Source organism: Camelus dromedarius, chromosome 21 (genome assembly GCF_036321535.1).
Source record: "Camelus dromedarius isolate mCamDro1 chromosome 21, mCamDro1.pat, whole genome shotgun sequence".
Classification (NCBI taxonomy): Eukaryota; Metazoa; Chordata; class Mammalia; order Artiodactyla; family Camelidae; genus Camelus; species Camelus dromedarius.
The window spans coordinates 8,076,781-8,100,973 of NC_087456.1; the positions used below are offsets into that span (position 1 = coordinate 8,076,781).

A 24,193-nucleotide genomic window follows, 5' to 3' on the forward strand; every position below is an offset into this window, starting at 1 on the left:
TATAGTCAATTTACAATGTTGTGTTAATTTCTGGTGTACAGCATAGTGATTCATTTATACATATACATATATATTCCTTTTCATATTCTTTTTCATTACAGGCCATTACAAGGTATTGAATATAGTTCCCTGTGCTGCACACTAGGACCTGGTTGTTTATCTATTTTATATGTAGTAGTTAGTGTCTGCAAATCTGGAACTCCCAGTTTATCCCTCCTCACCCGCTTTCCCCTCGTTAACTGTAAGTTTGTTTTCAATGTCTGTGAGTCTGTCCCCATTTTGTAAGTAAGTTCATTTGTGTCTTTTTTTCTTTTTTCTTTTTTAGATTCCACATATAAGTGATATGGTATTTTTCTCTTTCTGTCTGCCTATCTTCTAAATTTTGGTATGTGTAGAACCTCATCCTTAGCCTTAAAAATCAGCCTGATCATAAAGGATAATTCTTTAAAGGACTGAGTTTGTGGGGAGACTATGGTGGCCTTTGCCACTGGCTTTGGAAAGGAGAACAGCTTTTTCTCTGATCAGATTTGGAGGCTTCTCTCTCTCTCGGGAGAAGACAGCTGGCTTTGTTTCTCTGGAATGTAGAATTCATTCATCTAGTCTCTTCTAGCTTGGAGACTTTGAGAGAACAATTTTAGTCAGACAGAAGCCAACAGACACCATCACATGACTTTCATAAGACCTCTTTATTTATTCAAAATTAAAATCTGTGATGAAGACAGACAAACAATGTAACATTCCCAGAGGAATTGAATTGCTTCTAGTTAAAACTGAGTTCTATTAGAACCAACTTTAGGTTGTTATAAATAACAAGCTGGCCACAGCTTTCAAGAATGAAGTGGTTGGGGCGTGAGGTCAGGGGAATCCCTCAGAGATGCTGAGATATCAGTTGTCCTAGGGTTTCTCTTCCTATGAGCCTGAGTCTTTGTAACATTCCAAGAGCCTCAGGCCCAGGGACAAGAAAAATTAGAGGGAGGTCAGGGGACACAGCCCGACAGCTATAAAGTGTGGTTAGGCTTGGAATGGAAGCTTCAGTTGGCTCCCTAAGGAAGATTTTTTTTTCCTTATATAACTTAAATTTTTCTCAAAACACGCAAATACCACAGGGCATCATCACCCTATGGAAACAGCTTAAACACAGGTGAAAATAATAAATATTGAAACAAGTACAATATCAGGCTTCTTTCTAAATAGTTCACAGAGAAGCTCAGTAAATAAATAGAAATGGGAGTTGAGGTAACAGAAGTAATAAATATTCTAGGAGAGGTACAACAGGACCCTCCAAGGAGCTGCTTCTGCCCTCCCAGTGACCGGGATCGGATTTTGGAGATCTCCAATTTCTGTCCTAGAGTCCAGGAGAGTTGCAGCCCGGAGGTTTTGTTGCCTAGAACGCTTCAGTTCTTCATCTTCATTGTCATGTAGGCTTCTATGTAGTTGATAAAGATGTCGAACTCACTCATGGCTTTGTAGACCCCCTTCTCTTGGAGCTGTGTAGCGAAATACGAAATGTTCAGTGAAAACCCCATCTGAGCAAGTAAGTGGGTCCCCCTCCTTGGATGGGCATGAGCCTGGGGCCCATGTGTTGGGAGGTGAGAGGTGAACCCCGGGACCCTGAGAATACGTCTGGCTGCCTGGGGAGAGGCCGTGCACTGGCCTGGAACGTGGCCAGCGGGCAGCAAGAGGAACATTCCCTGTGCGAAGCACAGTCTTCCAAATGGTGCCTTTTCAACAGTTTTGAAGGTCATGTGCTCGCATGATGTTTATTCAAAATTCGATGAAAAGACATTAGAGGAACCACTTTGAAAGCGAAACGGTGAGTGAGAGGAGCCTTTTTTAGGTTTATGCTCCCCTACCCATGGATTGAGCAGGCCCTGCCCTGCTGCTCTGGCCTCGTGTGGGGGGATTCATGCCCCCTGATGTTGGAACCCTGCCCAGCGTCTGTCCCCAGCCCACCGAGAGGACATAGGCCCCGTGGCTTCTGGGAAACGGGGCCTGAGAGTTCACGGACAGTTGGAAGCGTGAAACCCTGCTTGGTCTGAGCTGAGATTCTCAAGCATCTTGGGAAGTGTGAACCGCAGGTGGAAGGAGGTGGGGACCAACTCCAGAGAAGGGAGCATTCGGCTTCCTGCTCTGAGCTTGGGGGAGTTCGGGCTGAGCCCCTGGGTGTGTTTGTAAGTGAACATTCACGTGCCGGCTTCCTGCACGTGTAGCTTCGGCCTAGATTCCCAACCAGCTACTTTCTGTTTCCTTTGTCACTCTCCCCAGCACCCTGCTCACTGTGTTCACAGCTGGCTGGTCGGCCCAACCCGCAGGCCTGCCAAGGCGGGGAACAGTCATTTAGAAACCCCCAAAGTCACTTCACAGAAAGCAAATATAACTGAGGCGGCAGCTCCTCACTGGCTGAGGAGGTCACACCATGTGTCAGGTTCTCACACTGCCTCGGAGCCAAAGACAGGGCCTGCTTAGCACCCGCCAACCTCCGCCCCTCGGGAGTGGGGAGAGGTCACATTCCCCCAGCCCTCCCTGCCCAGCATCCCAGCTCACCTTACTGAAGACACTCTTCACCTGCTCCACCGCCTTGCTCTTGTTTTCACAGGGGAGAAATCGATGCTGTGGGAGGAAAGAGAAAGTGTGAATGATACCGGCTCCCAGCTCCTGGGTCCACAGCGCTTGGGGGACAAGCTTGTGGCGTGAAGAGGCCAGACTCATCTTGAATGCCTACCCTCCAGAGCTCCTGGGGCCGACGCGGAGCCTACCTCCTCTTTCCCTGCCCTGGACAGAGAAGAAATATCGCCCAAGGGATGAAACATGTTTCTCCTCCTTGAAGCTACTCCTGGATGTTTACAAGGCTGCCTCAAAGCCCAGGTCTGGGAGCTGCCTCACCTGGCAGGTCACAGAGCCGACCAGAGTGCCGAGCCAGCCGTGTGTCCTGTCCTGCTTCTCTGCCCTGTCCCTGTCCTGCAGTCCCGGCCACGAGGACCATTTTTAAGTCCCAGAGGAATAGAGACAGTCTCAGCTCTGCCGGTCAACCCCCTTTGCATAGTCCTGTCCTACAAATAGAAACCCAATGATTTCTCAGTACTGGCGAGGGAACAGAGGAAGCCAGTGGTGACGGTATCAATTCAACTGGAGAAATAACTTATTCTGGGGAATTATTCATAGACACTAGCCTGGAGGTGAGGAGGCCCCTGGCCCCTCGAAAATACTGGGGGAAATCCTGGCAGTCATTTGGGCCCCACTTGGAGCTCAGCTTTTAAAAGGTTAAGAATAAGAGGAAAGCAGTTTTCTCTCCCGGGACTCTCACCTCTGGCCCCTCCTGGGGACCCAGGGCCTAGGTTCGCAGGGACGAGAGAGCCCCAGATGAAGCTCTGAGCTCTGGGGCCCTTTCATGAAGAGAGGGGAATAGCTAATAACCCACAAATGACTCACAAATAACAGGAAAGCTGTTGCAAATCTTCACATGTAAATGCCTTAGCGGCCACCCCCACCCGCAGCTTGGAGAGAAATGAGCAAGAAAGAGGACTCCTGCCCAGAGCATGAGCGTGCCTGCCAGCCTGGGCCTCTGTGTCGGGGTGCGAGCCCGTTCGGAGGTGGCGTTTCTGGAAGAGTCGCCTGGCAGGAGCCGCCTGGGAGGGGAAGAGCTGGTCTGCTACTTACACAGCGACGCAGCCTCAGTCTGAGGGTCTTCAGCTTCTCCCCCAGGGAGTTCACATGCTCCTTGATGTCAGGGCCGTGGTTCTCCGCCTGCGGCATCACCTCCTCCAGGTAAAACTGGATCATCTCCGACAAGGCTTGGCAACCCAGGTAACCCTAAGGGCGGAAGCCAGGGTGGGTGGTGACTGGGAGGAAGGGCTACCGCTGGAGAGGACAGCTTTGTCCCTGGGGAGCTTCCTAAGTGGCCGCCTCCCCCCATGGCTGAGCACCCCTCCCCCTCCCTCCGGCGCTGGCGATGTGCTGAGTTAAGATCTTCCCACTTCTCCTTTTCAAAGCGAAGGAAGCAGGTCCTTGCAGGCCAGAAACTGCTCAGTCCCCCACACCCACCCAGCCCTCACCTTAAAGTCCTCCAGCAGGGACCTGGTCAACAGCATGTTGTCCAGCTGGTCCTTCATTTGCTGCAAGAAGAACAAAAGGAGAATGAACCCGAGGTTTGGGGAAAATACTGAAAATGACTGTCTTTCCGATTCCACTTTTCTTTATAGAGTTTTTGATTTTTAATCAAGGCGTCCCCGGCCCCAAAAGGGAAAAGAGAACTTTCAAAACAGGACATGCGACAGTGCCGGAGCCCTTCGTTAAATCAGGTCCTTCCCCTCGGGATCAAGTTATTTTAAAAATCGGGCTGATTTTGAAGGCAAGGCAGAAGCTTGCTGGGGTCCTGGTCTTCTCTCTGCAGGGCCAGGTCGGGTGTGAAGGGGCCCCCATGCCATCCCCCTCCCTCCTCAGTGCCCTTTGCTTTTCTGCTGTCGATGTCCAGCGGCAGCCCTGAAAGGTCTCTGGGAATGCGAGGCACCTCCTAATGCAGGTTTCCTCCCTCTATGGCGCTTCCCCAAACCTCCCGTCTTTCAGATTCTGGAAGCCTTCTAAGCTGAGGCAACATATGTTTCCCTGGCACGGGGAACACCTCCAGTCAGACCCTCTGTGATCTCTCCCAGCCAGTGTAGTATCAAGCGGCAGTGGAATCTTAGAGAAATTTCCAGGCATGGGAGAGATAGTGCATTTACCTTTTTACGGCAGCTTTACCTGCACAATTTGCTGCATCACCAGGGCTGGGATTAATTCACTGAACCCACAGCTTGGCCAGGGACCCTCTTAAGAATTGAAGTTTCAGGGGAATGGGTGCTGGGGATGGAGGTGCAGGAGGTTCTTAGAATTCCTGCTGAATGTGTTGTTCAGGGAGTCCCGGGGGCAGGAAGGGCATGATACTCACAAAGAAAGTCTTCACCCTGCCAAAGGCGGCTCGGAGCTCCCGGAGCATGTGGGGCAGGCTGGCTGGGAAGTGGGTGCAGCTGTGCTCAGACTGGGTGCCTTGGTCTTGGCTGGCTGCCACTCCGGCCAGGAGGATCAGGCAGCAGAGCAGTGCTGAGCGGGGCATGGTGGAGCTGTGTCTTCTTCGTCGAGTCGGACTTGTGGTTTGATTTTGCAAGAGCAAGCCCCTGTTGTGTAGACCTTCACCTACTGTGTCCCCCTTTTATATTGTGGTTCAGTGAGGCCTCCCCATTCATAAAAAAAAGCCACAGTGTTACATATTTCCTGGCAAAGGTTTTTTTCTGATTCGAGCCCCTCCCTTCCCTTAGACCTTTCCAAAGTTTTGCATTCATTGAACCTCTTACTCAAAGTTTTAATTTTTGCATCATAAGCAAAAGAGATGTTTGAAAAATGAACTTCTGCATATGGCTATTTTAGGAGATGCTACCTCTCTCTCTCCCTTTTAAAATAATTTTTCAGCTTTTCTTAATAAAAAAAAGTTGATTTCCTGGTGTGAACAGCTGTTCTGTGCGCAGAGACCCAGAGCTGCGGCTTCCATTCACGTGTCCCTAGGTCACAGTGACGTGGACAAATTTGCCATTCCAGAATACACTGGGATTGAGAAATAACTGGGTCCCCTTCCTAACCTGGGTTGAATGCTCAGGGCTTCTCCTTGCTGAATTGAGTAGTCACCTCTCTGGGCCTCAGTTTCCCCAAGTGCAAACAAGGGTGTAAGCTAAATATCCTCAAAGCTGCCTTCTGTTTTTTTTTATTTTCTGTTCCAGGACCTCCCCTTAAAGAGGCTGGCTTCCCACAGGACAGGCAGGGAAATGGGAGATGCTCCAGGCTCCTTCTCTGGCTCTAAGTTCATTTAGACTCTCAGATCCATGCCTCTAGCCTCCTTGGCCATCTCGGTCCTTGGGGGAAGTTAATAATAAAAGTAGTCCGTGCTTACCTGGGGCTGTACCTGCCAGTCGCTGTGACCCTCATCTCCACTTTCTAGTGAGCAAACCAAGACACAGAGATGTTCAGGACTCTGACCAAGGTTACAGGTATGCTGAGCAAGGGAGCCAAAGCCTGCACCCAGGCTTGTCTGCCATAAACACCACACCCCTTCCCCTTCTCCATGCTGTCCCTGGTGTGCAGGATGAAAAGTTTGGATTAACAACTCATTAGATGTCTCGAGGGTTGTAAGAGTCTATGGCTGGAGACTTAAGCTTGAAAGATGGGGAGGAAGAAGTAGGAAAAAAACAGGGAAAATAAGTTGGGATTCCGCGAAGGCTGGATGTGGAAGGCCCCTTTCCTGCCTCTCACCTGTACCTCTCCTCCTTCCAAAGAAGACTTTGTTGTCTTGCCTTGGATTTGCACGTGTGTGTGTGTGTGTGTGTGTGTGTGTGTGTGTGTGTGTGTGTGTAGGGAGGAGAGAAGATTAGGCAGATGTGGTGAGAAATGCTGCTCTACCTCCAGTAAGGAAAGTCTGGGACAGTGGCGTTATGTCTGCAGATATCTGGAACATCTCTGGGGGTCCTTGCTTGTGGCTTGCCCTCTCCCTCCCACCGGGGCTTCTCAGCCACCCCAGGGAAGACAACACCTGGGAAGAACTCTGACCTGGGGGGACCGGAGGGCTGGGCACCACCCTGGTTCTGTCACTCTTTAAACTCAGAGCAGGTTACCGACCTCCCTGTGTCTGTTTTCCATCTCATCCAAGGGGGCAACAGTACCTGCCTCCCCCCTGCCAGCGGCCTTTGGGCTTCATGTGGGATGGGGTGGGGAGGTAACGGGGGGACCGAGACTTAGGGTAGCTCCAGTGTTTCTGTTGTCTCCTTGCCCTCCTGCTTCAGCACCGGGATACTGTCAGTGGCCCCGTGTTCTAAGCCCGCCCTTAAAGAAGCTCGCTGCACCAGAGCAAGGGGAACAGACCCCCTGGGCCAAGCCAATCTGAAGACCGTGGTGGGGAGGAGTGGGGGGCTCCAGGCCCACCCTGCAGAGGTGTCTTGTGGGTCAGGAGCAGGGGGTTGTAGTCTTTCTTCTCAACCCTTTGGGGAGTGTCGATGCAGATGCCTAGGACTTGTGAAGGGAGAAAGGGCCACTAGAAACAGCTGTGGGGCTGACCCAGGAGTGGCTGCTCCTGCCAGATTTACATTGGGCTTGGGAGTTCTGAGTTTTGTCACCAAGGAGTAGAGAGAAGGGGCTGGGACTGGATTTTGCATCCCTTCCCCTCTTCGCCTTCCCTCTTGGCTCTTAGGTTTTCTGGGCCGTGTCTGCTTTATTTAGCATGCAGGGCTGACCCCCTCTGTGAGCCGGGTGTCCTGGGGGCAGACTCGGCATAGCAGACCACTCAGGCCAGAGGACACAAACCCAGGTGAGACCAAAAGCCACTTCCTTCCAACCCAGGCAGCACAGACCCCTCCTCTTGCCTTTGTTTGCCCCCGTGCCCTGTGCTTTCCTCCACTACTCAATCCCCAATCCATGTTGCTGTCGTCCACGTGCACAACTGCCTCCCCCGTCAGCTGTGAGCTCCCTGAGACAGGGCGCTGCTTCATTACCCTTTGTGTACCTGGCGCTGAGCACAGGTTCTGGCCCATGGTAGGTACTAGGTACATAGCTTCCTTTATTCCATGTTGGGATGGGCATAGCCGAGTACCCTGTAACCTGGACCAGGCTGGAGGAGCCTGGATAAGGGCTGGTCTGCGCATAGGCAAGTGCTCACAGGGACAGGGAGAGCAACTCAAGGAGGCAGGCAGAATCCCTTCCACTTTCTTCTTACCATTTGAGATACGTACGTAAATGCGCACACATGCATACACACATGCACGCCATGGCAGGGTGAAGGGAGGTGGACCAGAGCCATTCCTGTCATCCTTTATTCCATAGTCCGTTTAGTAGGGTTAGGGGTAGGCTCTGACTTTTTTCTTTGCTTTGGGATGCGTTGCCAGTTATCTCAAGCCATTTGTTAATTAGTTGATCCTTTCTCCATTGACTTGAAATCATTGTCCTCTCCCATCTCAAAAGTTTCAGAATCTAAATGGTCCGAGACGACCACAGGCAAGTTCCTTGCTGCAATTACTTAACTAAATGAATGGATATAACAGTATCTTTCCTATCCACATGTCTCAGAGGATTGATGTCAAGCTAACACAAGGGAAGAGGTGTGAACATTTGGAAGAAGACCCTCTGCTTATATATCGACAAAACAACAAGAACACCAAAGGTGACTTCTATTTCTTAAGACTGAAGGTATCGCTTATCTGAAAAGTCATTATGATCCACTGGGAAAAGTCCCAGACTCATAGGTCGCGTAGATGAGACATAAATGTCAATAGTCTGCATGTTGGGGGATTTGAGTCGGGGATTCAGCCCACGGGAAGAGCCTGTGTAGGGAAGAAAGTGAGGGAGCAAGCACCTGTGGGTGGATGGTGTGTTGGTCTGGGTACCAACTGGCCCTGTGAATTTCGAGACAACACAGATGCTTCTCGTCAGACTGTGAGCTCCTTGAGGGCAAATGGCCTGAGTCCAATTTTCGCTCCAGTCTAGATACATAGCAGGTAATCCAGGCTTATTAAATTGAATTTAAATAAATTCTTCCTCATGGGGACTCACTGAGAAATCAGAGAGAAGTGTGGGAGGGGAAATACCTTTTCTCTTCCACCCCTGCTCCAGACTATTCCCTAATGTCCATATTCAGCTGAATAGAAAGAAAATCTGACTCACCATGGCTTAGAAAGAAAAGAAGTATTATTTGTTTGGTCTCCCTTACCAAGAACTTCAGAAGCAGAGAGTCTGAGTAGCGCTGCATTCAAATGCCAGGCAGAACTTGCCTTCTCTGCCTTTCTCCTTTCCTACCAATTGTTGTAAGATGTTAGGGAGGAGGCACATGGGTAAAGTCCTAAGGTCCAAAGACATGTCAGCTCAGGAGATGCTGATAATCTTTCTGGAAAGCTCCATCAGTGAGTTTCACCACTTGAGTTGCGCAGGACTCCAGGTAGAGAAGAAGCGTGAATAAATTTTGGAGGGCGCTGTCCCCAGTGCACAAGAGCTTACAAGGAATCTCCTCCCCGGCTACCCTCATGCTCGGCAGAATGGTAGCCTTCTGGGTATAACTGCCCCGTGCCTTGCAGTGAATCTGCAACTTAGACCTGAGAAGGGGGAGCAGACTGAGAGCCCTGCGGGGCTGCCCTGGAGTCACAAAGGGAAGGCTGTGGAATCTGGGCTTGCTGGGCTCGGTTTAGCCAGCCGGCCTATCAACAGGGCCACCATGAAGGGAGCAGGCAGCTCAGTGATGCTGGCAGGGAAGGTGGGAGGGTGCCCTCCGGGGGCAAGGCTGCTGACCCTCCCAGTGAGGAATCCCCGCGGGGCTTGGCTCCCGATTGCTCATCTGTAGCTATTAACTTAAGGCTGATAACAGGAGTTTCATTTCTTCTTCTGCAGGACATCTAGGATGTACGATAGTTTCCCCAGCTTGACATTTCTAGTATTCCCTTGAATAACCTTCCTCAGCTCCCTGGGCAGAGGCTTCCTCAGTGGCTGTGCTGCAACAGGCCTGGTCAACAGCACAGAGTCTGGCCTCACACCCCGCCCAGTGTGACCAGGTGGGGCCCGAAGGGACAGGGCTCTGTCTTGGACTTTGGCCTTGTGGCTGGCATGCTTCTCAATAAAGTCCTAGTGGGTCAGAAATTTACAAGGAGCCCAAGTCAGGGCTGGCCCCTAAATGGAATCGAGCAAGGGTTATGCAAACTGGAGTGGGTGCCCTTCCGAGGATTGTGGCCGACAGACACTGCAAACCACAGCGGAAGGGCTGATCTTTGGACAGCCATTGTGGAATTCCCCTTTGTGCAACGGTGGCGCCAAATCAAGCAATTTGGATTTTCCTTGGGGGACAGACACTGTGTTCTGTAACTGCTCATATGAGAAGGTTGGCTGCAGGGGCCAAGACACCAGGTGTTGGAGCCCTTGCGACCCAGAGGTTCCAGCTGTGTCTGCTCTGTCTGTGTGAGTACCTAGAGTGACTAGTGGATTCCTGCAGCTCCAGGGCTGTCTCTCTGATGGGATCTAGTTTACTCAGATCTCCCCGGATGGCTGACACTTCAAGCCCAGCAGATCCAAGCAGGACATGTGACTTGTGTAGTTGCACAGGGTGTCTTGTGCATAGAAGGGCCCTGCCCTCGCTCTGCTGTCACTGTCTTGAAATTCTTAACAACTGTTGAACAAGAGGCTCCACATTTTCATTTTGTGCTGGGCCTCTGATTTCTGTGGTTGATTCTCTATCTAAGATTAAACTTATCATCTTCTGTCTCCAGTCTCACAGTCATCCAGCAAGACGGTGCCTTAACTCAGCACATGTGCCATCATCTACAACATGCAAGCCAGACAGCTAGAAATAACTTGTTGTTTCCTCCCTCTCCCTTACCAACCTATGTCCAATCTATTACCAGCTCCTCCAGATTTTTCTTCACAAACATCTGTCTAATCTGCCCACTTCTCTCCATGTGCAACGTCATCAGCAACACTTACCTGGTTCAAGCTACCATCTTATTTATCCTGGGCTCCAAATAAATGCCCAATTGATATTCTAATGTCCATTCTCTAAGCTGTTCTCCATTTCACAGCCCAAATGATCATTTCCAAACACCAATCTGATCATGACTCTCCTCCTGCTTAAGCCCTTTAATGACTTGCCACTTTCCCTTTCTGGGTAAAATAAGGACCCATATTCTCAATACTGTTTACAATTCCCTTTCTCATCTGACCCTGACTGTTTCTTCTGCCTCAGCTTTCAACACTCTCCACTTCCCTCTGCATTCTGATCTTATTGGCTTTCCTCCCCTTCTCCCTTCCATGATCCATGCTCTCTCCTACCACAGGGCCTTTGTACATGTAGTTCTTACTTTCTGGATTGTGCATCCCCCTCTCTTCATCCTTCAGTTCTCAGCTTAGATGTTACTTCCTCAAATGAGTTTTTCCTTATTCTCCAGGCTCAGCAAGGTCGTCTGCTAAATATTCTCAAGACATCTTGTTCCTTTCCTTCATAGTACTACGTCAGTTTGTAATTACACACATGGCTACGTGGTCACTCAGTTGATCTCCATCTCTCGCATTAGACTGCCCTCCACAAGGGCAAGGCTCATGTCTGTTTTTGATCATCGTTGTTTGCCTAGCATTTAGCACAATTCTGAGCACACCCAAGGTTCTCACTAAACATTTGTTGATGAACTGAGGGACTGAGTGTGTGCTTCCTAAACTGTTTGGAGCTGTAACTGGCTGTGTTTGTCTTCTAGCTCATATAAAATAGAGGGTGAATGCACTTGAAAAGACAGCTACCCTCACAAACTATATGCCTATTCCCATTTAGCTTTTCCATTGAAAAAAAAAAAAGATCAATCTCATTATGAATCTACACTCCTGGCAGATGTTAACCCAATCCCCCAGGGCTGTCCTACGTCAGAAGATGTCAGAAGAAGAAGGACCTTAGACATCAACTAATCCATATCTCTCATTTTACAGGTGGGCAAACTGAGGCCCAGAAAAGAGAGTGACTTTCCAGGCACTGGAGATAGTTAATGGCAAAGGTGGAATCAGAACTCAATTCTCTTTGCATTATTCCTCTTAAATCAATACGTAATTCCTTGACTCAGATGAGTGTTAAATCGCAGAGTTCTCCTGGCCAGCACCAACAACTGGGGACTTGGGACTGTTCCTATTGAGGTCCCTTAAGCAGGAGGTTGGCTATAAAGTAGGTGACCAATTGGTTTTACTCAAAAGTAGCTAAGGATGGTGCACTTGCAGGGTGCACAGCCCTGTGACTAGGAGCTGGAGATGTGGGTGAGGGTGGTTTAGGTTGTTCCTTCTTAGGGGACTATTTCAAGCCTTAGAATATTTGCAGTCAGAGAAGAATTTCTCCTGCATTTGGTCTCTAAGACAGGACTGCAGTGGTGTTAAAGGCGTCATTTGGCCTGCCCTCCCAGCACAGTACCCCCAAAGCACCGTCTCCTTCAGGAAACCTGATTCAAGACGGCAGAGACCCAAGATTTCCCTTCATCTTGCCTCTTCTTGTCTTTATCTCTAAGACGTACCCCTGACTCTATATCCTCAACCACACTCCACAGGTTGAGGTGCGCACCTGCATTTCCCACGAGGAGTCAGCCACTCGCTCCTTCCTGGATTCATGCCACTTCTCCTGTGATTGTGCCGTTTACACACCCACCCAGGTCAGGACTCTCCAGGGCAGGGACTGAGGGTGTGCAGTTGTGCTCAGTGTGGTCCTAGACTCCCTTGGTCAGCTCTTCTCAAACTATTTAAATTCAGGACCTCTTTACATTATTAACAATTATTGAAGACCCCAAAGAGCTTCCACTTCTGTGAATTGTATCTATCAATTTTTACCATATTAGAAACTAAAACTGAGAAATTTTTAAAAATCCATCTATGACATTCTAAAGGAGTAATAATAAAAACCCATTACATATTAACATAAATAACATACCTTTTTATAATGAGAAATAACTATATTTTCCAAATCAGAGCACATTTAGTGAGAAGAAGGCATGGTTTGCCATTTGTTCCAAAACTCTTTAAATATCTGGTTTAACAGAGGAACTTACATTGTTACATCTGCTCCTACATCCAATCTGTTGCAATAGGTTGTTTGGGTCAAAGTATGTAAAGAAAATCCAGCCTCACAGAGATATGTAGTTGGAAAAGGGAGGACTTCCCAGGGTCCTTGGACCATCCTTTGAGAACCTCTGGCTTAAGCGTTTGACAAAAATCGCTGGATGAGAATGCATGGGAGGAAGGTGATCAAAGTTTGGCCTCAGAGGAAGGGGTGGAATAAATGCCCTCAGGTGCCTGGCCCACACGGAGAAGGGAGCCGCCTACTGCCTCACTGCTGTCTCCTTTATTCAGAGTTCCACAATAGCCAGGGTGGTCCTTCGGTGCAGCCACTCCTGTGAGCATCACGTATGTCATGGAAGCTGCAGTGCCTCACACGCTGCGCTTTGTGGCTTCAAGTCAGAGCCCCTGGGAGGTCTGGGGCTGATTTGCAGTGCCCTACCTGTTACTGTAAATCCTGTTTTCCAAAGGGCCGGGGCCCAGGACCAGGTTGTGGGGCTGGCGTGGTCAGGGGACTCCACTGCAGGGCTTTGGGAGGCTGTGGGAGGGACTTTACTGCAAGTCTTTTTTTGGGTTCTACTTTCCACTTCCACTTTTAATTCTCTCTCTCACTCACTTGCTCTCTCCTTCAGTTCTGAAGGGTAGCTAAAAGCCCAGCTTTCTCTTTGGCTAGCCTTGTGCTTTCTCGGTTTCCAGAACAACCTTGAAAATAAAATCAGATATTTCCCAATCCCACAGGCCAGGTTAATCCAATCAAAGCAATGCAAGTCTCTGCTGATCGCCTGCCAAGCTGGGTGGCATAGGCAGTCAGTGTGCTTTCATTAGTCCGGCTAATTCAGAAATCACTTTGAAAGGTGGGCACCCTTTTAGGAACTGGCACAGACATTGTGTGTTCAAATTAAAGCTCGATCCCTGGCTCCCCATTCAACTGTGGAACACCCGATAGACTGAGTCCTATTTTAAATCTAGAGCTGGACTAAGATCCCCTGAGATGCTTCAAACTTCAAATGTAGTTCAGAGGTTTGAGACGAGATGGTGGAGTAGAGGGACCCACTGCTCACTCTCTTCCACAAATCCACCAAGAATTACATCTACAAACCCACTGAATCGCACAGAACACCTCTGGAAATCTGGCAGAGTGCCTCTCATTGCGAAATACAGGTGCCTTCTCACAAAATCCGATAAACAACAAATTTATACTGTATAACACAGTTATATTCAATATCTTGTAGCAGCTTATGGTTAAAAAGAATATGAAAATGAATATATGTATGTTCCTGTATGACTGAAGTATTATGCTGTACACCAGAAATTGACACATTGTAAACTGACTCTACTTCAATAAAAATATATATTAAAAAATATAGTTCAGAATACGTATCACTAAATTATAAAGTAAAATGTAAGCAGAACCTCCAACAAGGTTCTGCTGCTGGTGATGATTCTATCAATGCTTAAAAATGGTATTCTTTCAAAAAATTGAACAGAATCTCTTTGTGCCTGGCTTTTGGGTGTTTAGGGATTATTCCTCGTCAGGTGCCTCCAGCAGGAGTTTGGATATAAAGTAGTTGACCGATTGGCTTCACGGAAGAGTGGCTAAGGATGGTACAAGCAAGCTTCCCTGGTGTGGCAGCCCTCGTATACCTCTGACAGCAAAGGCTGCATCTTTGACAGCCAAGCACACATCTTCCCCACTTGCCATCCCCACCCCCCGGGTCCAAGTGTTCAGTTACTGGAAACCACATGATGCGCCCTGCCTTTGGGCTCGTCTTTGCAGTAGAGTGTGGTGGTTAAGTGTGTGGGCTCTAAAGTCAGACTAAATCTGCAACCCAGCTCTGCCCCTTACCATTGGTGTGACTTTGGGTTCAGCTCAGTTACTGAACTTTCCTCTGCTTCCGTATCAACAGCTGGAGGTGATGACCGGCACCGCGGGGCTGCGTTGTACGGACTGAGTCAAATAGTGTGTGTCCACAGGTGTGTGAGTGAGCCCCCGGCACTGAAAAGGCAGTCGGTACATCTGAGCTGTGGCGGCTGAGACTTTCCCATGGGGATGCTCAGCTGCTAGAGCAGGAGGTATCTCTTCGTGGATCCAAAGACTCAGAACAGGACAGATTCTCCACCCTAGTGTTCTGAGGATGTTACAGGGGGCAGAGAAGTCAACCCCTAGTCGAAAGAGCTCGGGCTTAGGTGTCCAGGATGGCTCCCAGCCCTGGACTCCACTGTGAGATCCTGGACACGTCCCTTTCCATCCCTATGCCTTGCTTTCTGCATCTGTGAATGGGAGGCTTGATGGAGTGGTTCTGCGGAGGTAATTTTCAAATCTCACATCCTAGCCCTTTGTGTTTCTCCTGTTTCCCCTCCCCCACCCTGTCTACCCTCCCTGGCAGGCCTTAGCTGGCACTTGTGGTTCTGATACAAAATTTCCCCCTTGGCCAAATCCACTAGGTCAGCTCAACACAGGACCCCCTGGGCCACTTCCAGCTCGTGGGTTCTGCCCGGTCCTGGAAGTGCCATTCTGTAAGGGGAACAAAACCTTTCGTGTGTTCACCTGTATTTCCTTCTCGCAATCCTGGCCCCCCCGTGTTCTTGAGGTTGCAGTTTCGCTGTGAGTCAGAGCTGCTGAGAGCAGTGGAAATGAGCGGGGCCTCCGCTCGCCAGGGAGGACATGATGCTGCCTTTTCCTCAAGAGCGTGGCCTGGGGTGGGGGGTGGTGGGGGCGTGGGATGGAGGTGAGCACCTTCCGGAAGTGGATTTCTCACAATGACTGGCTCTGGGAGGAAAGAATATTACTGGAAAGCCCTTGAGATCGCTTCACAACTCTTTCAGAAGGACCTTCATGTTCTCAAGAAGTTATCCACGCTGTGCAGTAAAAGGTCTGCTGTTGGGATGTTGGCCACGAGCAGGCCAAGGCCAAAGAGGAAGTGTTCTGGATGTGGCTGGCTCCTAACTGGAGCCTCAGAGACTCAGGCTTTGAAGCCATGAGTGAGGTCCCTCGACCCCTGGTCGTATCCCATTGAGAAAAGAAGAGAAGGCAGGGAGGACTGACCAGTGCTGGGAGCAGGCCATCTGACCAGCGTGTGGAATGCTCACCTCCTACAGGTTCCAAAGCAGCAGATCCATGAGTTCAATGAAGGAAGTTCCCTGGAGCAAGTAGACGGGCGATCTGTAGGACAGAGAGATGTAGGTAGTGCCAAGGGACACACAGCCACCCCCAGCTCAGAAGTGCCTGTTTTCTATCCACTCAAATGGCATCGAATGGTTCTTTCTTTCCTTTCTGAAATAAAGAACCCCTTATCTCAGGAGACTGCTTCTGAGAAATCCTTTATGGAGTAACCAGTAACTTCCAGAGAGTCACTGGGGTCAGAGTCAAGAAGCAATGAAAAAGAAGCAGGACCTGTTAGGTGCTGACCCCAGAAGCTGGGCTCTGTGCAGGGCTGGGTTGTGAGCTGGATCCAGGGGGAAGGAGAGTAGGTCACCTGGGAGCTCTTCTTGGTCAAACATGGCAGAAGGCAGGGGTTTCACAAGAGGGGTTTCAAGTGAGGGTCCCCTAAGAGAGGAGAGTGGACAGGAACCTCCAGGGGGAGGGCGTAGAATGTGATAAGAGGCGAACCAAGACAACTTTGTCTATTTCAAATGTTGCCTAAGGCTGGTCACACATCCCTCAAGAGAAAGAAACTCTCCTTTGCAAATCTTGTAGACCCCAGCTCCCAAGAACTTGAACTGAGATTGGGGCTATTTGTAGAATAACCCAATTGCATTGCAGGCTAGGAAGAAATTAGTATTTTACAAATGAGTTTCTGTGAAGACATAGTTCCAGGTTCCAAAAAAGTGACTTACAAACAGCTGTGCATAAGCCAAAAGCCACCTGCACCGAAGTGTACAGACACATACCTGGTCAAAGGGGCGGCAAAATTCGATTGTTTTGGAAAGGGATGGTGATGCGAGCTTGGGGCTGGGAATGTGGGAGGGAAGGACACCGGACATCCTCAGCAGGGTGTCGTGGGCAAACTGGCCCTGTAGCTCTGCCATTGGAATCCAGAACCCCATATATACCTCCACTAAGGAAAACCTATCATATCTCTAAGAGAAAGAAATCTGTAATACCCATCTCCTGGTCATGAGGAAAAAGTGGGATAAACGCTTGTCACAGTGCCTGGCACAGAATGAGCATGCAATGATAATTACCAGGCGGGCAATTCCTGGCTTACTATGTAACGATGCTACAACGACTTCAGCCACCACTACCAGCACAGCTATGACTGTTGACACCACCACAATTTCGCTTTCCCTTCTGGGCCTCTTGAAATGACTTTGAACATCCAAAGAGTGGGGCAAGAGGAGGGAGAGCTGGTATCCCCGCCGAGTCCTTCTCACATGGGTGGGGGCTACAGGGCACCGATAAGGCAGGGCCCTTGGTGGGGGCAGATGAGCTGGGAAGCAGCACATAGGAGCTTCTGGCCACTCTGACCACACAGCTGGGGCTTCTGTTTCATTTCAGGTAAAATCAGAGGGCTTTAGAGTAAACTGGGGGTGAGGAGGAGGAGCTGGGTTGCATGCAAGCAGCCACAGGGAGCCAGAGCTTGCTCCTGTAGAGGTTACAGTGATGGGAAAGTTGGGGTTAAGGCGGCTGGGGCCACTGCAACCAAGGTCTAGGGCTGCAGAAACAGTGCGAAGGTGCTGAGTTCTTGACATTGACCCCAGCCCTAGTCCTCTGCACTTCCCACCCCGGCCAAGCGAAAGGCCACGGGGAGGTTCCGCTCTAGGTGGGAGTTACTGCCATGACCATTCTAAGGACAATGAAGTTAACTCTTTATGAGGGTTGTTCCCTTCAAGCCCCGGCCGCCAGAGAACAGAAGGCATTCTTTATGTCATTTCTCCAGACCACTTCTCCCTCGTACGCCAGTATCATCACCAAACTCCCATTTGCAGGAATATTCAGCGGCAGCCTAGTGTCTTCAGAGCAGAACCCAGCTGCCCAGGCTTGGCATTCACATGTCCAAATGCCTTCACAGCCTTCTTTCCCACAGATTTCTTGCACCAGGTCCCTGGGCAAAACAAGAGGGCTCCCACCTGCTGTCGGAAGATGCCCTATTCTCTCTCAGCTTCTTGCTTCTACTCCTGCCCTTATGGATCGGCAAGGACCTCCTCCCCTCCCTCCTTCCATCCAGTAGAATCCTCCAGAGCCATCCCTTCTGTGAACTTTTCTTTACCAATTGATCCTACTGAACTTTCTTTTTTAAACCCTCCAGTGTTATGACGACCCTTGGGCCACACTTGGTGTACACCACCACTTAAGGTTGTGAAGGGTCTTTTCCTGTGTGTGTCCTTATGTGTGTTGGTGTGTGTGTTTGCACACATGCCGTGCGTGTACCAATGAGTGTACTTTGTCCTTGGGGCCTAGATCCATATTTCACACACGCCAGGGATGGAGAGGAGACAGTCTCTAGCTTAGTGTGAATATTTCGCTCATACTGATGAGCAGGTGGGTTTCAGATTCTTGAATAAAGAATGGTAAAGATCTGGGCCCAGGAGAAGGAGATCTGTTTGCGGTTTAGTCTTTCTTCTGAGTGGCTCTGGAGATGTCTTCCAACTTCAGTGAACCTCAGTTTCTGTCTCTGTGAAATGGGCAGACTCCTCCCTTGCAGGGGACCAGAGAGTTTGGCCAAAAGGCTGAAATACTTTAAGGCCACAAAACAGCTAAAGACAGAGAAGAGATCGCCTCTTCATGGTCTTCTCCTTGACCCTGGTGGCTTTTCTCAGAACCAGCAGCAGGAGTCGGACCCAGGGGTGTCTCTTTCCTAGTCAGGCTGCAAACCACCAAGCCCCACAGCCCCTTCCTGGGTTTTGTCCTTCCTGCTCTCCTGGGTAGTACAGCCTGTCAGGCCTGGTAGAAATACCAACCGCATCACTGCCATGGGAATCTGTGCTTTTTAGAGAGCTTCCTTCTAAAATCCCCCTCTGCCCAGGGTTCCCAGGGATCCTGAGAACCTTCCTTCTTGTGACATGGCTGGGGAAACACACTGGTCTGCAGACCTCTTATTCATCTCAATCCGGAGATGGCAAGCTTAAGCAATCTGACCTGTTGTGAGCGTATGTGTGCTTGAGAGTGTGTGCGGGTATATGACTCTGTGCAGCTCTTCTATGACTAAGTGATGCCAGCCGTCTGCTGCCATGTAATGTGTGTCTCCTGCGTGCCGTGGACCCGACGCAGCCTGACCCCCGGCCGAGGGCCCTCGGACCTCTGCTAATGCTCACAGCAGACACTCCCTGGCTTAGTTAGTTTTCCTTTACGATGCTTTGATTCCGTACTCTGTGCTTTATTTATATTATTTCACTTTGAGTTTTACAGCAATCTCAAGCGTTGATCCAATTATCAATTCTACTTTTAAAAAAAGTAAAATGAGGCTCTAGGAAGTCACTCTAGGTCATCCAGTTCGTAGTGACTGAAGCAGAAATGAGATCCCAGGTTTGGCCCCAAAACTTAGACCTTAAGGTAAAGACTGTGCCACGTAACTTCTTGGAAGAGCTAGAATTTTCTCAGCGTAGCCATACCTGCTCTCTGAACTTCCCTTTTGGAAAACTACTAGACTACTTCTCTTCATTCCTTCTCAACTTCATTGACTGCCACTCCACCCACCTTCCCAATCCATTGCTTCAGAAAACATTGTCCACACACTCACATCCTCTGAGAGCATCTCCTAGGAAGCCTCTCCCAGATTCCAGTAAGTCTTGGAGATTGGAAATGGTCCAGTTTAAATCCAAAGGCTTGTTGTCCATGGAGATTATTTTCCCAGTCTAACCATTATGAAGGAGACTTACAAATTCTTACTCTAGGAGAGCAGTAGGATTCATGTAGTCCAGGTTCCTGCTTTCAAGACATGACCCAACAACCTGGCACAAATCCTTGTCTATTCTTCTGAAGCCTTTCAGAAAAGATTCCAAAATGTCTAATCATCCTGTGGGTCAGAAAATTTTCTTCACCTCTTTCTATAAACCTATTGCTAGCTTCATGGAGCACCAGGAGGCCCAGATAATCAAACCTTCTTCCATTACCATTTGCCCTGGTAGGTGGAAATTAAACAGCCTCCACATGTCTAGAGTGTAAAGGTTTACAAAGTGCCCTTCCAAGTAGTGTATCATTTGGTCCTCCCAGCCGCCCTGGGAGGTAGGCAAAGCCAGGGCTCTCACTGCAGCTTTACAGATGAAGAAACTGCAGCTTGGAGATGTATGGAGTTAAGACTTGACTCCAAGTGCTTAAAACTGTCAGAGTTGAGAGGGATTTTTGAGTCCCCCCCCCCCAGTTTATTTCCATATTAACTCTCTTTTTTTCTGGATGAGAAAACAGAAGTTCAGAGCCTTTAAAGAATCTGCCTGCGTGGCAGAGTAGGCATGAGAAGTTTGATCTAATCAGGTCGTTTCTTTACCAGTATCACCATGCTGAAATAAACAGTGTAGCTTCAATAATTGTTAAAAAGTTAAAAAATGCCATTACACCTGAAATGAATATGATGTTCTATGTCAATTATTGCTCAGTTTAAAAAACTGTTACAAGGGGGTGGTCCTTCCGGACCCCCATCCTCTCCGTATCCTGGAAGAAAACCCGAGTTCCGTGAAATTCCACCACTGCTGCTATTCAGCATTTGTCTGCTTGTGACCTGCCCATGGGCATGCAACAGCAGCCCGTCCACTGCAATGAAAGGAAAATTTCCAAATAGAAAAAGAGTAAGAAAAAAACCCCAAGCTCGGCAACCATAGAAGATAAACAACGCTGAGTCTCAACTTGGTTCATCGGCAGAATTTTCCCCAGAGCCAACGGCCCGTGGCAGAGCTGTATTTTCCACTCTGGCTACCGTGATTTGGTTGTGGCACACTTGCTTTCTTTCCTTTCGATGGAGACAGACTCTGACGCAGGTTTAGAGCTCTGACAGGTGTCTGGGGGTTTACACGCCCATCTCTGGCCTCTGACACCTCATCCCCTGGCCAAACCTCTCCTCCCTCCCTGATAGGACCAGACCAGCTGGGGCAGAGGCAGTTAGAGGTGCTGGAAAGGAGTTAGGGTTTTGCCATCTCCAGAATCCCCTTAGCATGTGCCCACCGCCTAAAGGCAGGGCAGGCAGGTCAGGCAGGGCAGGAGGGCAGAAGGCAGGAGCCTGGGTTCTTGGAACGCGTCTTTTATTCCCGAAAGTTTGGGGGGACTTGATAGTTGACATTTTATATCATCCCCTTTTCCTTCTTGCTAAGCTGTTCTGTCTTGAGTGATGCTTGTGTGTGAGAGACACGTGTGGACAGGAGGGCTTTTCCAGGGCTGGTCAGATTTACCATGTCACCTGATGACCATCTGAAAGATGGACAGTGCCTGTCGCATCCACCAACAGTGAGATTCCACCTGTAGGGCCAGTGACCTTGTCCAGTTCCTCCTCGGGAAGAAGGCTGTTTCCAGGGACTGGTTTTTTTGTTTGTTTTTTTGTTTTTGTTTTTAAGATAGTAGCATTATATTAAAGTGAAACCATTTTCTTAAGAAAGAAAGAAAGAAAGAAAGGAAGGAAGGAAGGAAGGAAGGAAGGAAGGAAGGAAGGAAGAAAGAAGGAAAAAGGTGCCAGTGTTAGTTTTAACAACGAGATTATGCATTCCAGGCAGCTAAGCTCTGACACTGACGCAATGCGTGCCCTGCTTCTGGGCCCCCGGGAAGGCACCCGGGGAGCCCCTCAGCCCCCAGGTGACAGGAAGTGAGGAGGAGGCAGCATTCCATTCAGGAAACTCTGCCATAACAGAAGGAGGGAAATGGGAAAGCAGGTGTATGTGGAAGCTTTCACCAGCCGGATGTCACCTCACCCTCCCTGGATGGGAGAACCGATCAGTGAACATTTGACGTTATCAGGGCAAGGCTGAGCAATTTCCCAGTGGCCCAGCTGCCGGCTGTGTTCAGTGGATCCCAGGTTTTGAGTTAGTTCTCTGCATGCTGTGCTGAGCCCCAGCTCTCCCTGTTCCCAAGCCCGGCCCTCCGGTGCCCTCTCCTCAGCTCTCTGGCTTTCAAACCTCAGGGTGGTTTGCTTCACCAACAATTTTACTCTTACCAGGTGCTCCTTTTCTTCTCCTCCTACAAAACCCCCATTTTCTTGAAGGTAATTAGCCAACGGAACACTGAAAAATAGGTTATAACTGCAATTTCTCACCCTCCCACGAGAACTCATATAGTAATATTGCACATAGGGTATTTAAGTAAACTGGAGGGTTTCTGTCTGTCTCTCTCTTTCTCTCACTGTGTGTGTGTGTGCATTTGAGGGCAGGATAGGGGCAAGCCCTGGGCCTTCCCAGACTGGTTGGATTTATCATCGCATTCGCCCTTCCCGATATACAAAAGATGAATAGTACCAGTCATGGCCAGATGCCCACTTCCCTGGAATTGCCCCATGCTGGTAATATCTGTGGCTTTTAAGGACTGAGTTTGTTCTAAGCTTCTGAGGGAACCTGGGAGAATGCAAAAAGTCCACCCTGCAAATAATATACACGCAAACCACCCACCTACCCACTTCCTGAATAAACATGACTGGATATTCCTGAGCCCGGGGGCAGGTCTGAATTCCTTAGACAGTCTTCTTCCCCATTCCCAACCCGGGCATGGCCTCTGCCCACTCCCTGTCATGTTAAAGGCTGGATTTAATTAACAGTAGTGGATGCTCTCAGCCAAGGCCAGCCTAGGAAAACCCAGGTAATGAAAACATGATTGCCCTGGCTGCCTCTTCGCTGTTCAGCGCATTCGTGTTAATTCCCTGTTCCCTCTGACTGCCCCTCTGTTGGGAGTGGTTTGCACTCTGATAACTGTGGGAGGAAGGACTTTCAGGATCAATTACAGAGCAGATCAGAAGAATGTGTGTTGTCAACGTGTTTGGGATACCCAGGCAGGCCACTGATCAGCACCTTGGAGGTACTGGAGTTGACTCTCGACTAGGCCTTCTGCATGTGACTTTTCTAGTTTCCGACATTTCGGTCTATCCATCTCAGGTGGAGTTTGTCTTCTGAGACATTTGGGGAAGGGTGTGACTATTTTTAAAATAACACGAGGCAGCACGTGAGCCGAGTCCCAGGAAGGGAAAGCCATGAATCAGGAGTCGTGTAGCAAGACAGGGTTTTCCTCCAGGCCGGCTTTGGTCAGCATGGGTCCATGGTTCCCTCGAGGGATTCCCCGACGACACGACCCAGCGGCCACACTCCAGCAGAATGCCTCCAATTCTCCCATCTGGCCTGACTCACCCCGGCCCCCAGATGGCTCAGTGACGCTCAGACGTCCATCAGGGTGCCACTTGGAGAGTCAGACAGGGCCCCAGCTGGCACCCCCTCACCCACCACCAGGCTGGGCAGAAGGCTGAACAAAACGGCGTCTCCTCTCAATTCTGGGAAAGAAAGGCTAGGCCATCCTTTCGCTCTCCATCTCACGCCTGAAACCTCAAAAATCGGAAAAACACAAAGGCTGGAAAAATAGTATAATAATTATCAATGCTTTCAAATTTCTGACACTTCTTGATTAGTCATAGCCGCAGTTTGGGTGGCTGTGATGATAACACCTCGCTGACCTCCTTAACAGTTCGTTGGTGATGATTAATTACCTCATCCAATCTCTGGGCAAGGGCGGAGGGTGCCTGATGACAAGCTGGAGGTGCTGAGCGCCAGGCAGAGGAGAGTGGGACGAGCTGACACCAGGTGCGGGTAAAGCCCTAGGGGCGAAGGCTAATTTTAGTGCACCTGAGTCATGAGGCTGAATCCTCTTGTCAGAGATCATCACTCAGTGCCCCAAAGACATCTAGGTGGCTTCTGGCTCATGTCTCCTCTTGACTTTGGGTGGTAGGTGGACAGCGCTCTCCAGCACTTGGGTACCACGGCCAGGCCAGTCTTAGTCCATCACTGACTGTGATCTTCCATCTCCTCCCCAGTTTGGCCGCTGGCAGAGACATCTCATTGACCACCAGCTCAAGTCTAAATTCACATGAACACTTCATTTTCCCCCTCTGCAAAGTGGAAATAAAGGTAGCACCACTCTTGTTTGGAGGATAAAATGAAATAATAGGTGGAAAGTGCCTGGCACAATGAGTGGCATAGAGTAGACACTTAACGAATGGGGGTTTATTTCATTTCAGTTTCTGTCTCTGTCTGTCCCATCATATACTCCACTGTTCTGTCCCCTGCTCCCTAAACCACTGCCTCTTCCTGCCTCCTGCCTCCCAGACAGTCAGCGGTTCCATGCTACTGTGCCCCAGACGCTCTTCCTCCACGAAGCCTCTTGCCGCCGCTTCAGCCCTCACTGACATGCCCTTCTCTGAGCCTCGTATACGTCAGTGTGGCCCTTGACCCCCGTGGCCCTTCTTGTGTCCTCTCTACTTGTGGCGTGAATGTAAATCCATCTTCCCGTATAGGCTGGAGTTTCTCAAGTTTAGGAACGGAGCTCTTTGCCCCTTTTGATTTCTATATCCAGCAGGTCACTAAGGGAACAGTGGGTTCTTTAGAAGAGACCTAGGGGGTAGGGGTGGGTGTGTGGCAATGGAAAGTTACCCAAAGTGATGGGGAAACCAGCTGGGGCACTTCTGTTTGGGGATTTCCCTGGACCATGTATCATGACCTGTCCCAAGCCCCT

General features: G+C 49.5%; 1 protein-coding gene and 1 long non-coding RNA gene across 3 annotated transcripts; one reads left to right on the plus strand and one right to left on the minus strand.

Annotated features, from left to right (window-relative positions):
• Nucleotides 1–667: 667 nt before the first annotated feature.
• On the minus strand, nucleotides 668–5,169 carry IL10 (interleukin 10). Its single transcript, XM_010991339.3, has 5 exons — nucleotides 4,925–5,169; nucleotides 4,053–4,112; nucleotides 3,658–3,810; nucleotides 2,545–2,610; nucleotides 668–1,487 (listed from the first exon to the last, which is right to left on the minus strand). The coding sequence occupies exons 1-5, from the start codon at nucleotides 5,087–5,089 to the stop codon at nucleotides 1,395–1,397; spliced, it is 537 nt and encodes a 178-aa protein (XP_010989641.1). The 5' UTR covers nucleotides 5,090–5,169; the 3' UTR covers nucleotides 668–1,394.
• LOC116148686 (uncharacterized) lies at nucleotides 3,710–13,895 on the plus strand. 2 transcript variants are annotated; one of them, XR_004132224.2, is made up of 3 exons: nucleotides 3,710–3,804; nucleotides 8,080–8,173; nucleotides 11,464–13,895. It is a non-coding gene; the product is annotated as an uncharacterized LOC116148686 (long non-coding RNA). The 2 variants fall into 2 exon arrangements; XR_010377120.1 differs by lacking the exon at nucleotides 3,710–3,804 and adding an exon at nucleotides 5,606–6,014.
• The last annotated feature ends 10,298 nt before the right edge of the window (nucleotides 13,896–24,193 follow it).

Excerpts from the sequence above, each read along its gene's own strand:
- IL10 (XM_010991339.3), bottom strand. The coding sequence starts at position 5,089 with ATGCCCCGCTCAGCACTGCTCTGCTGCCTGATCCTCCTGGCCGGAGTG. Across the intron at positions 2,611-3,657 it reads GACTGAGGCTGCGTCGCTGT|CATCGATTTCTCCCCTGTGA; the intron begins GTAAGTAGCAGA and ends TTCCTCCCACAG. Across the intron at positions 1,488-2,544 it reads TGAAGAGTGTCTTCAGTAAG|CTCCAAGAGAAGGGGGTCTA; the intron begins GTGAGCTGGGAT and ends TTCGCTACACAG.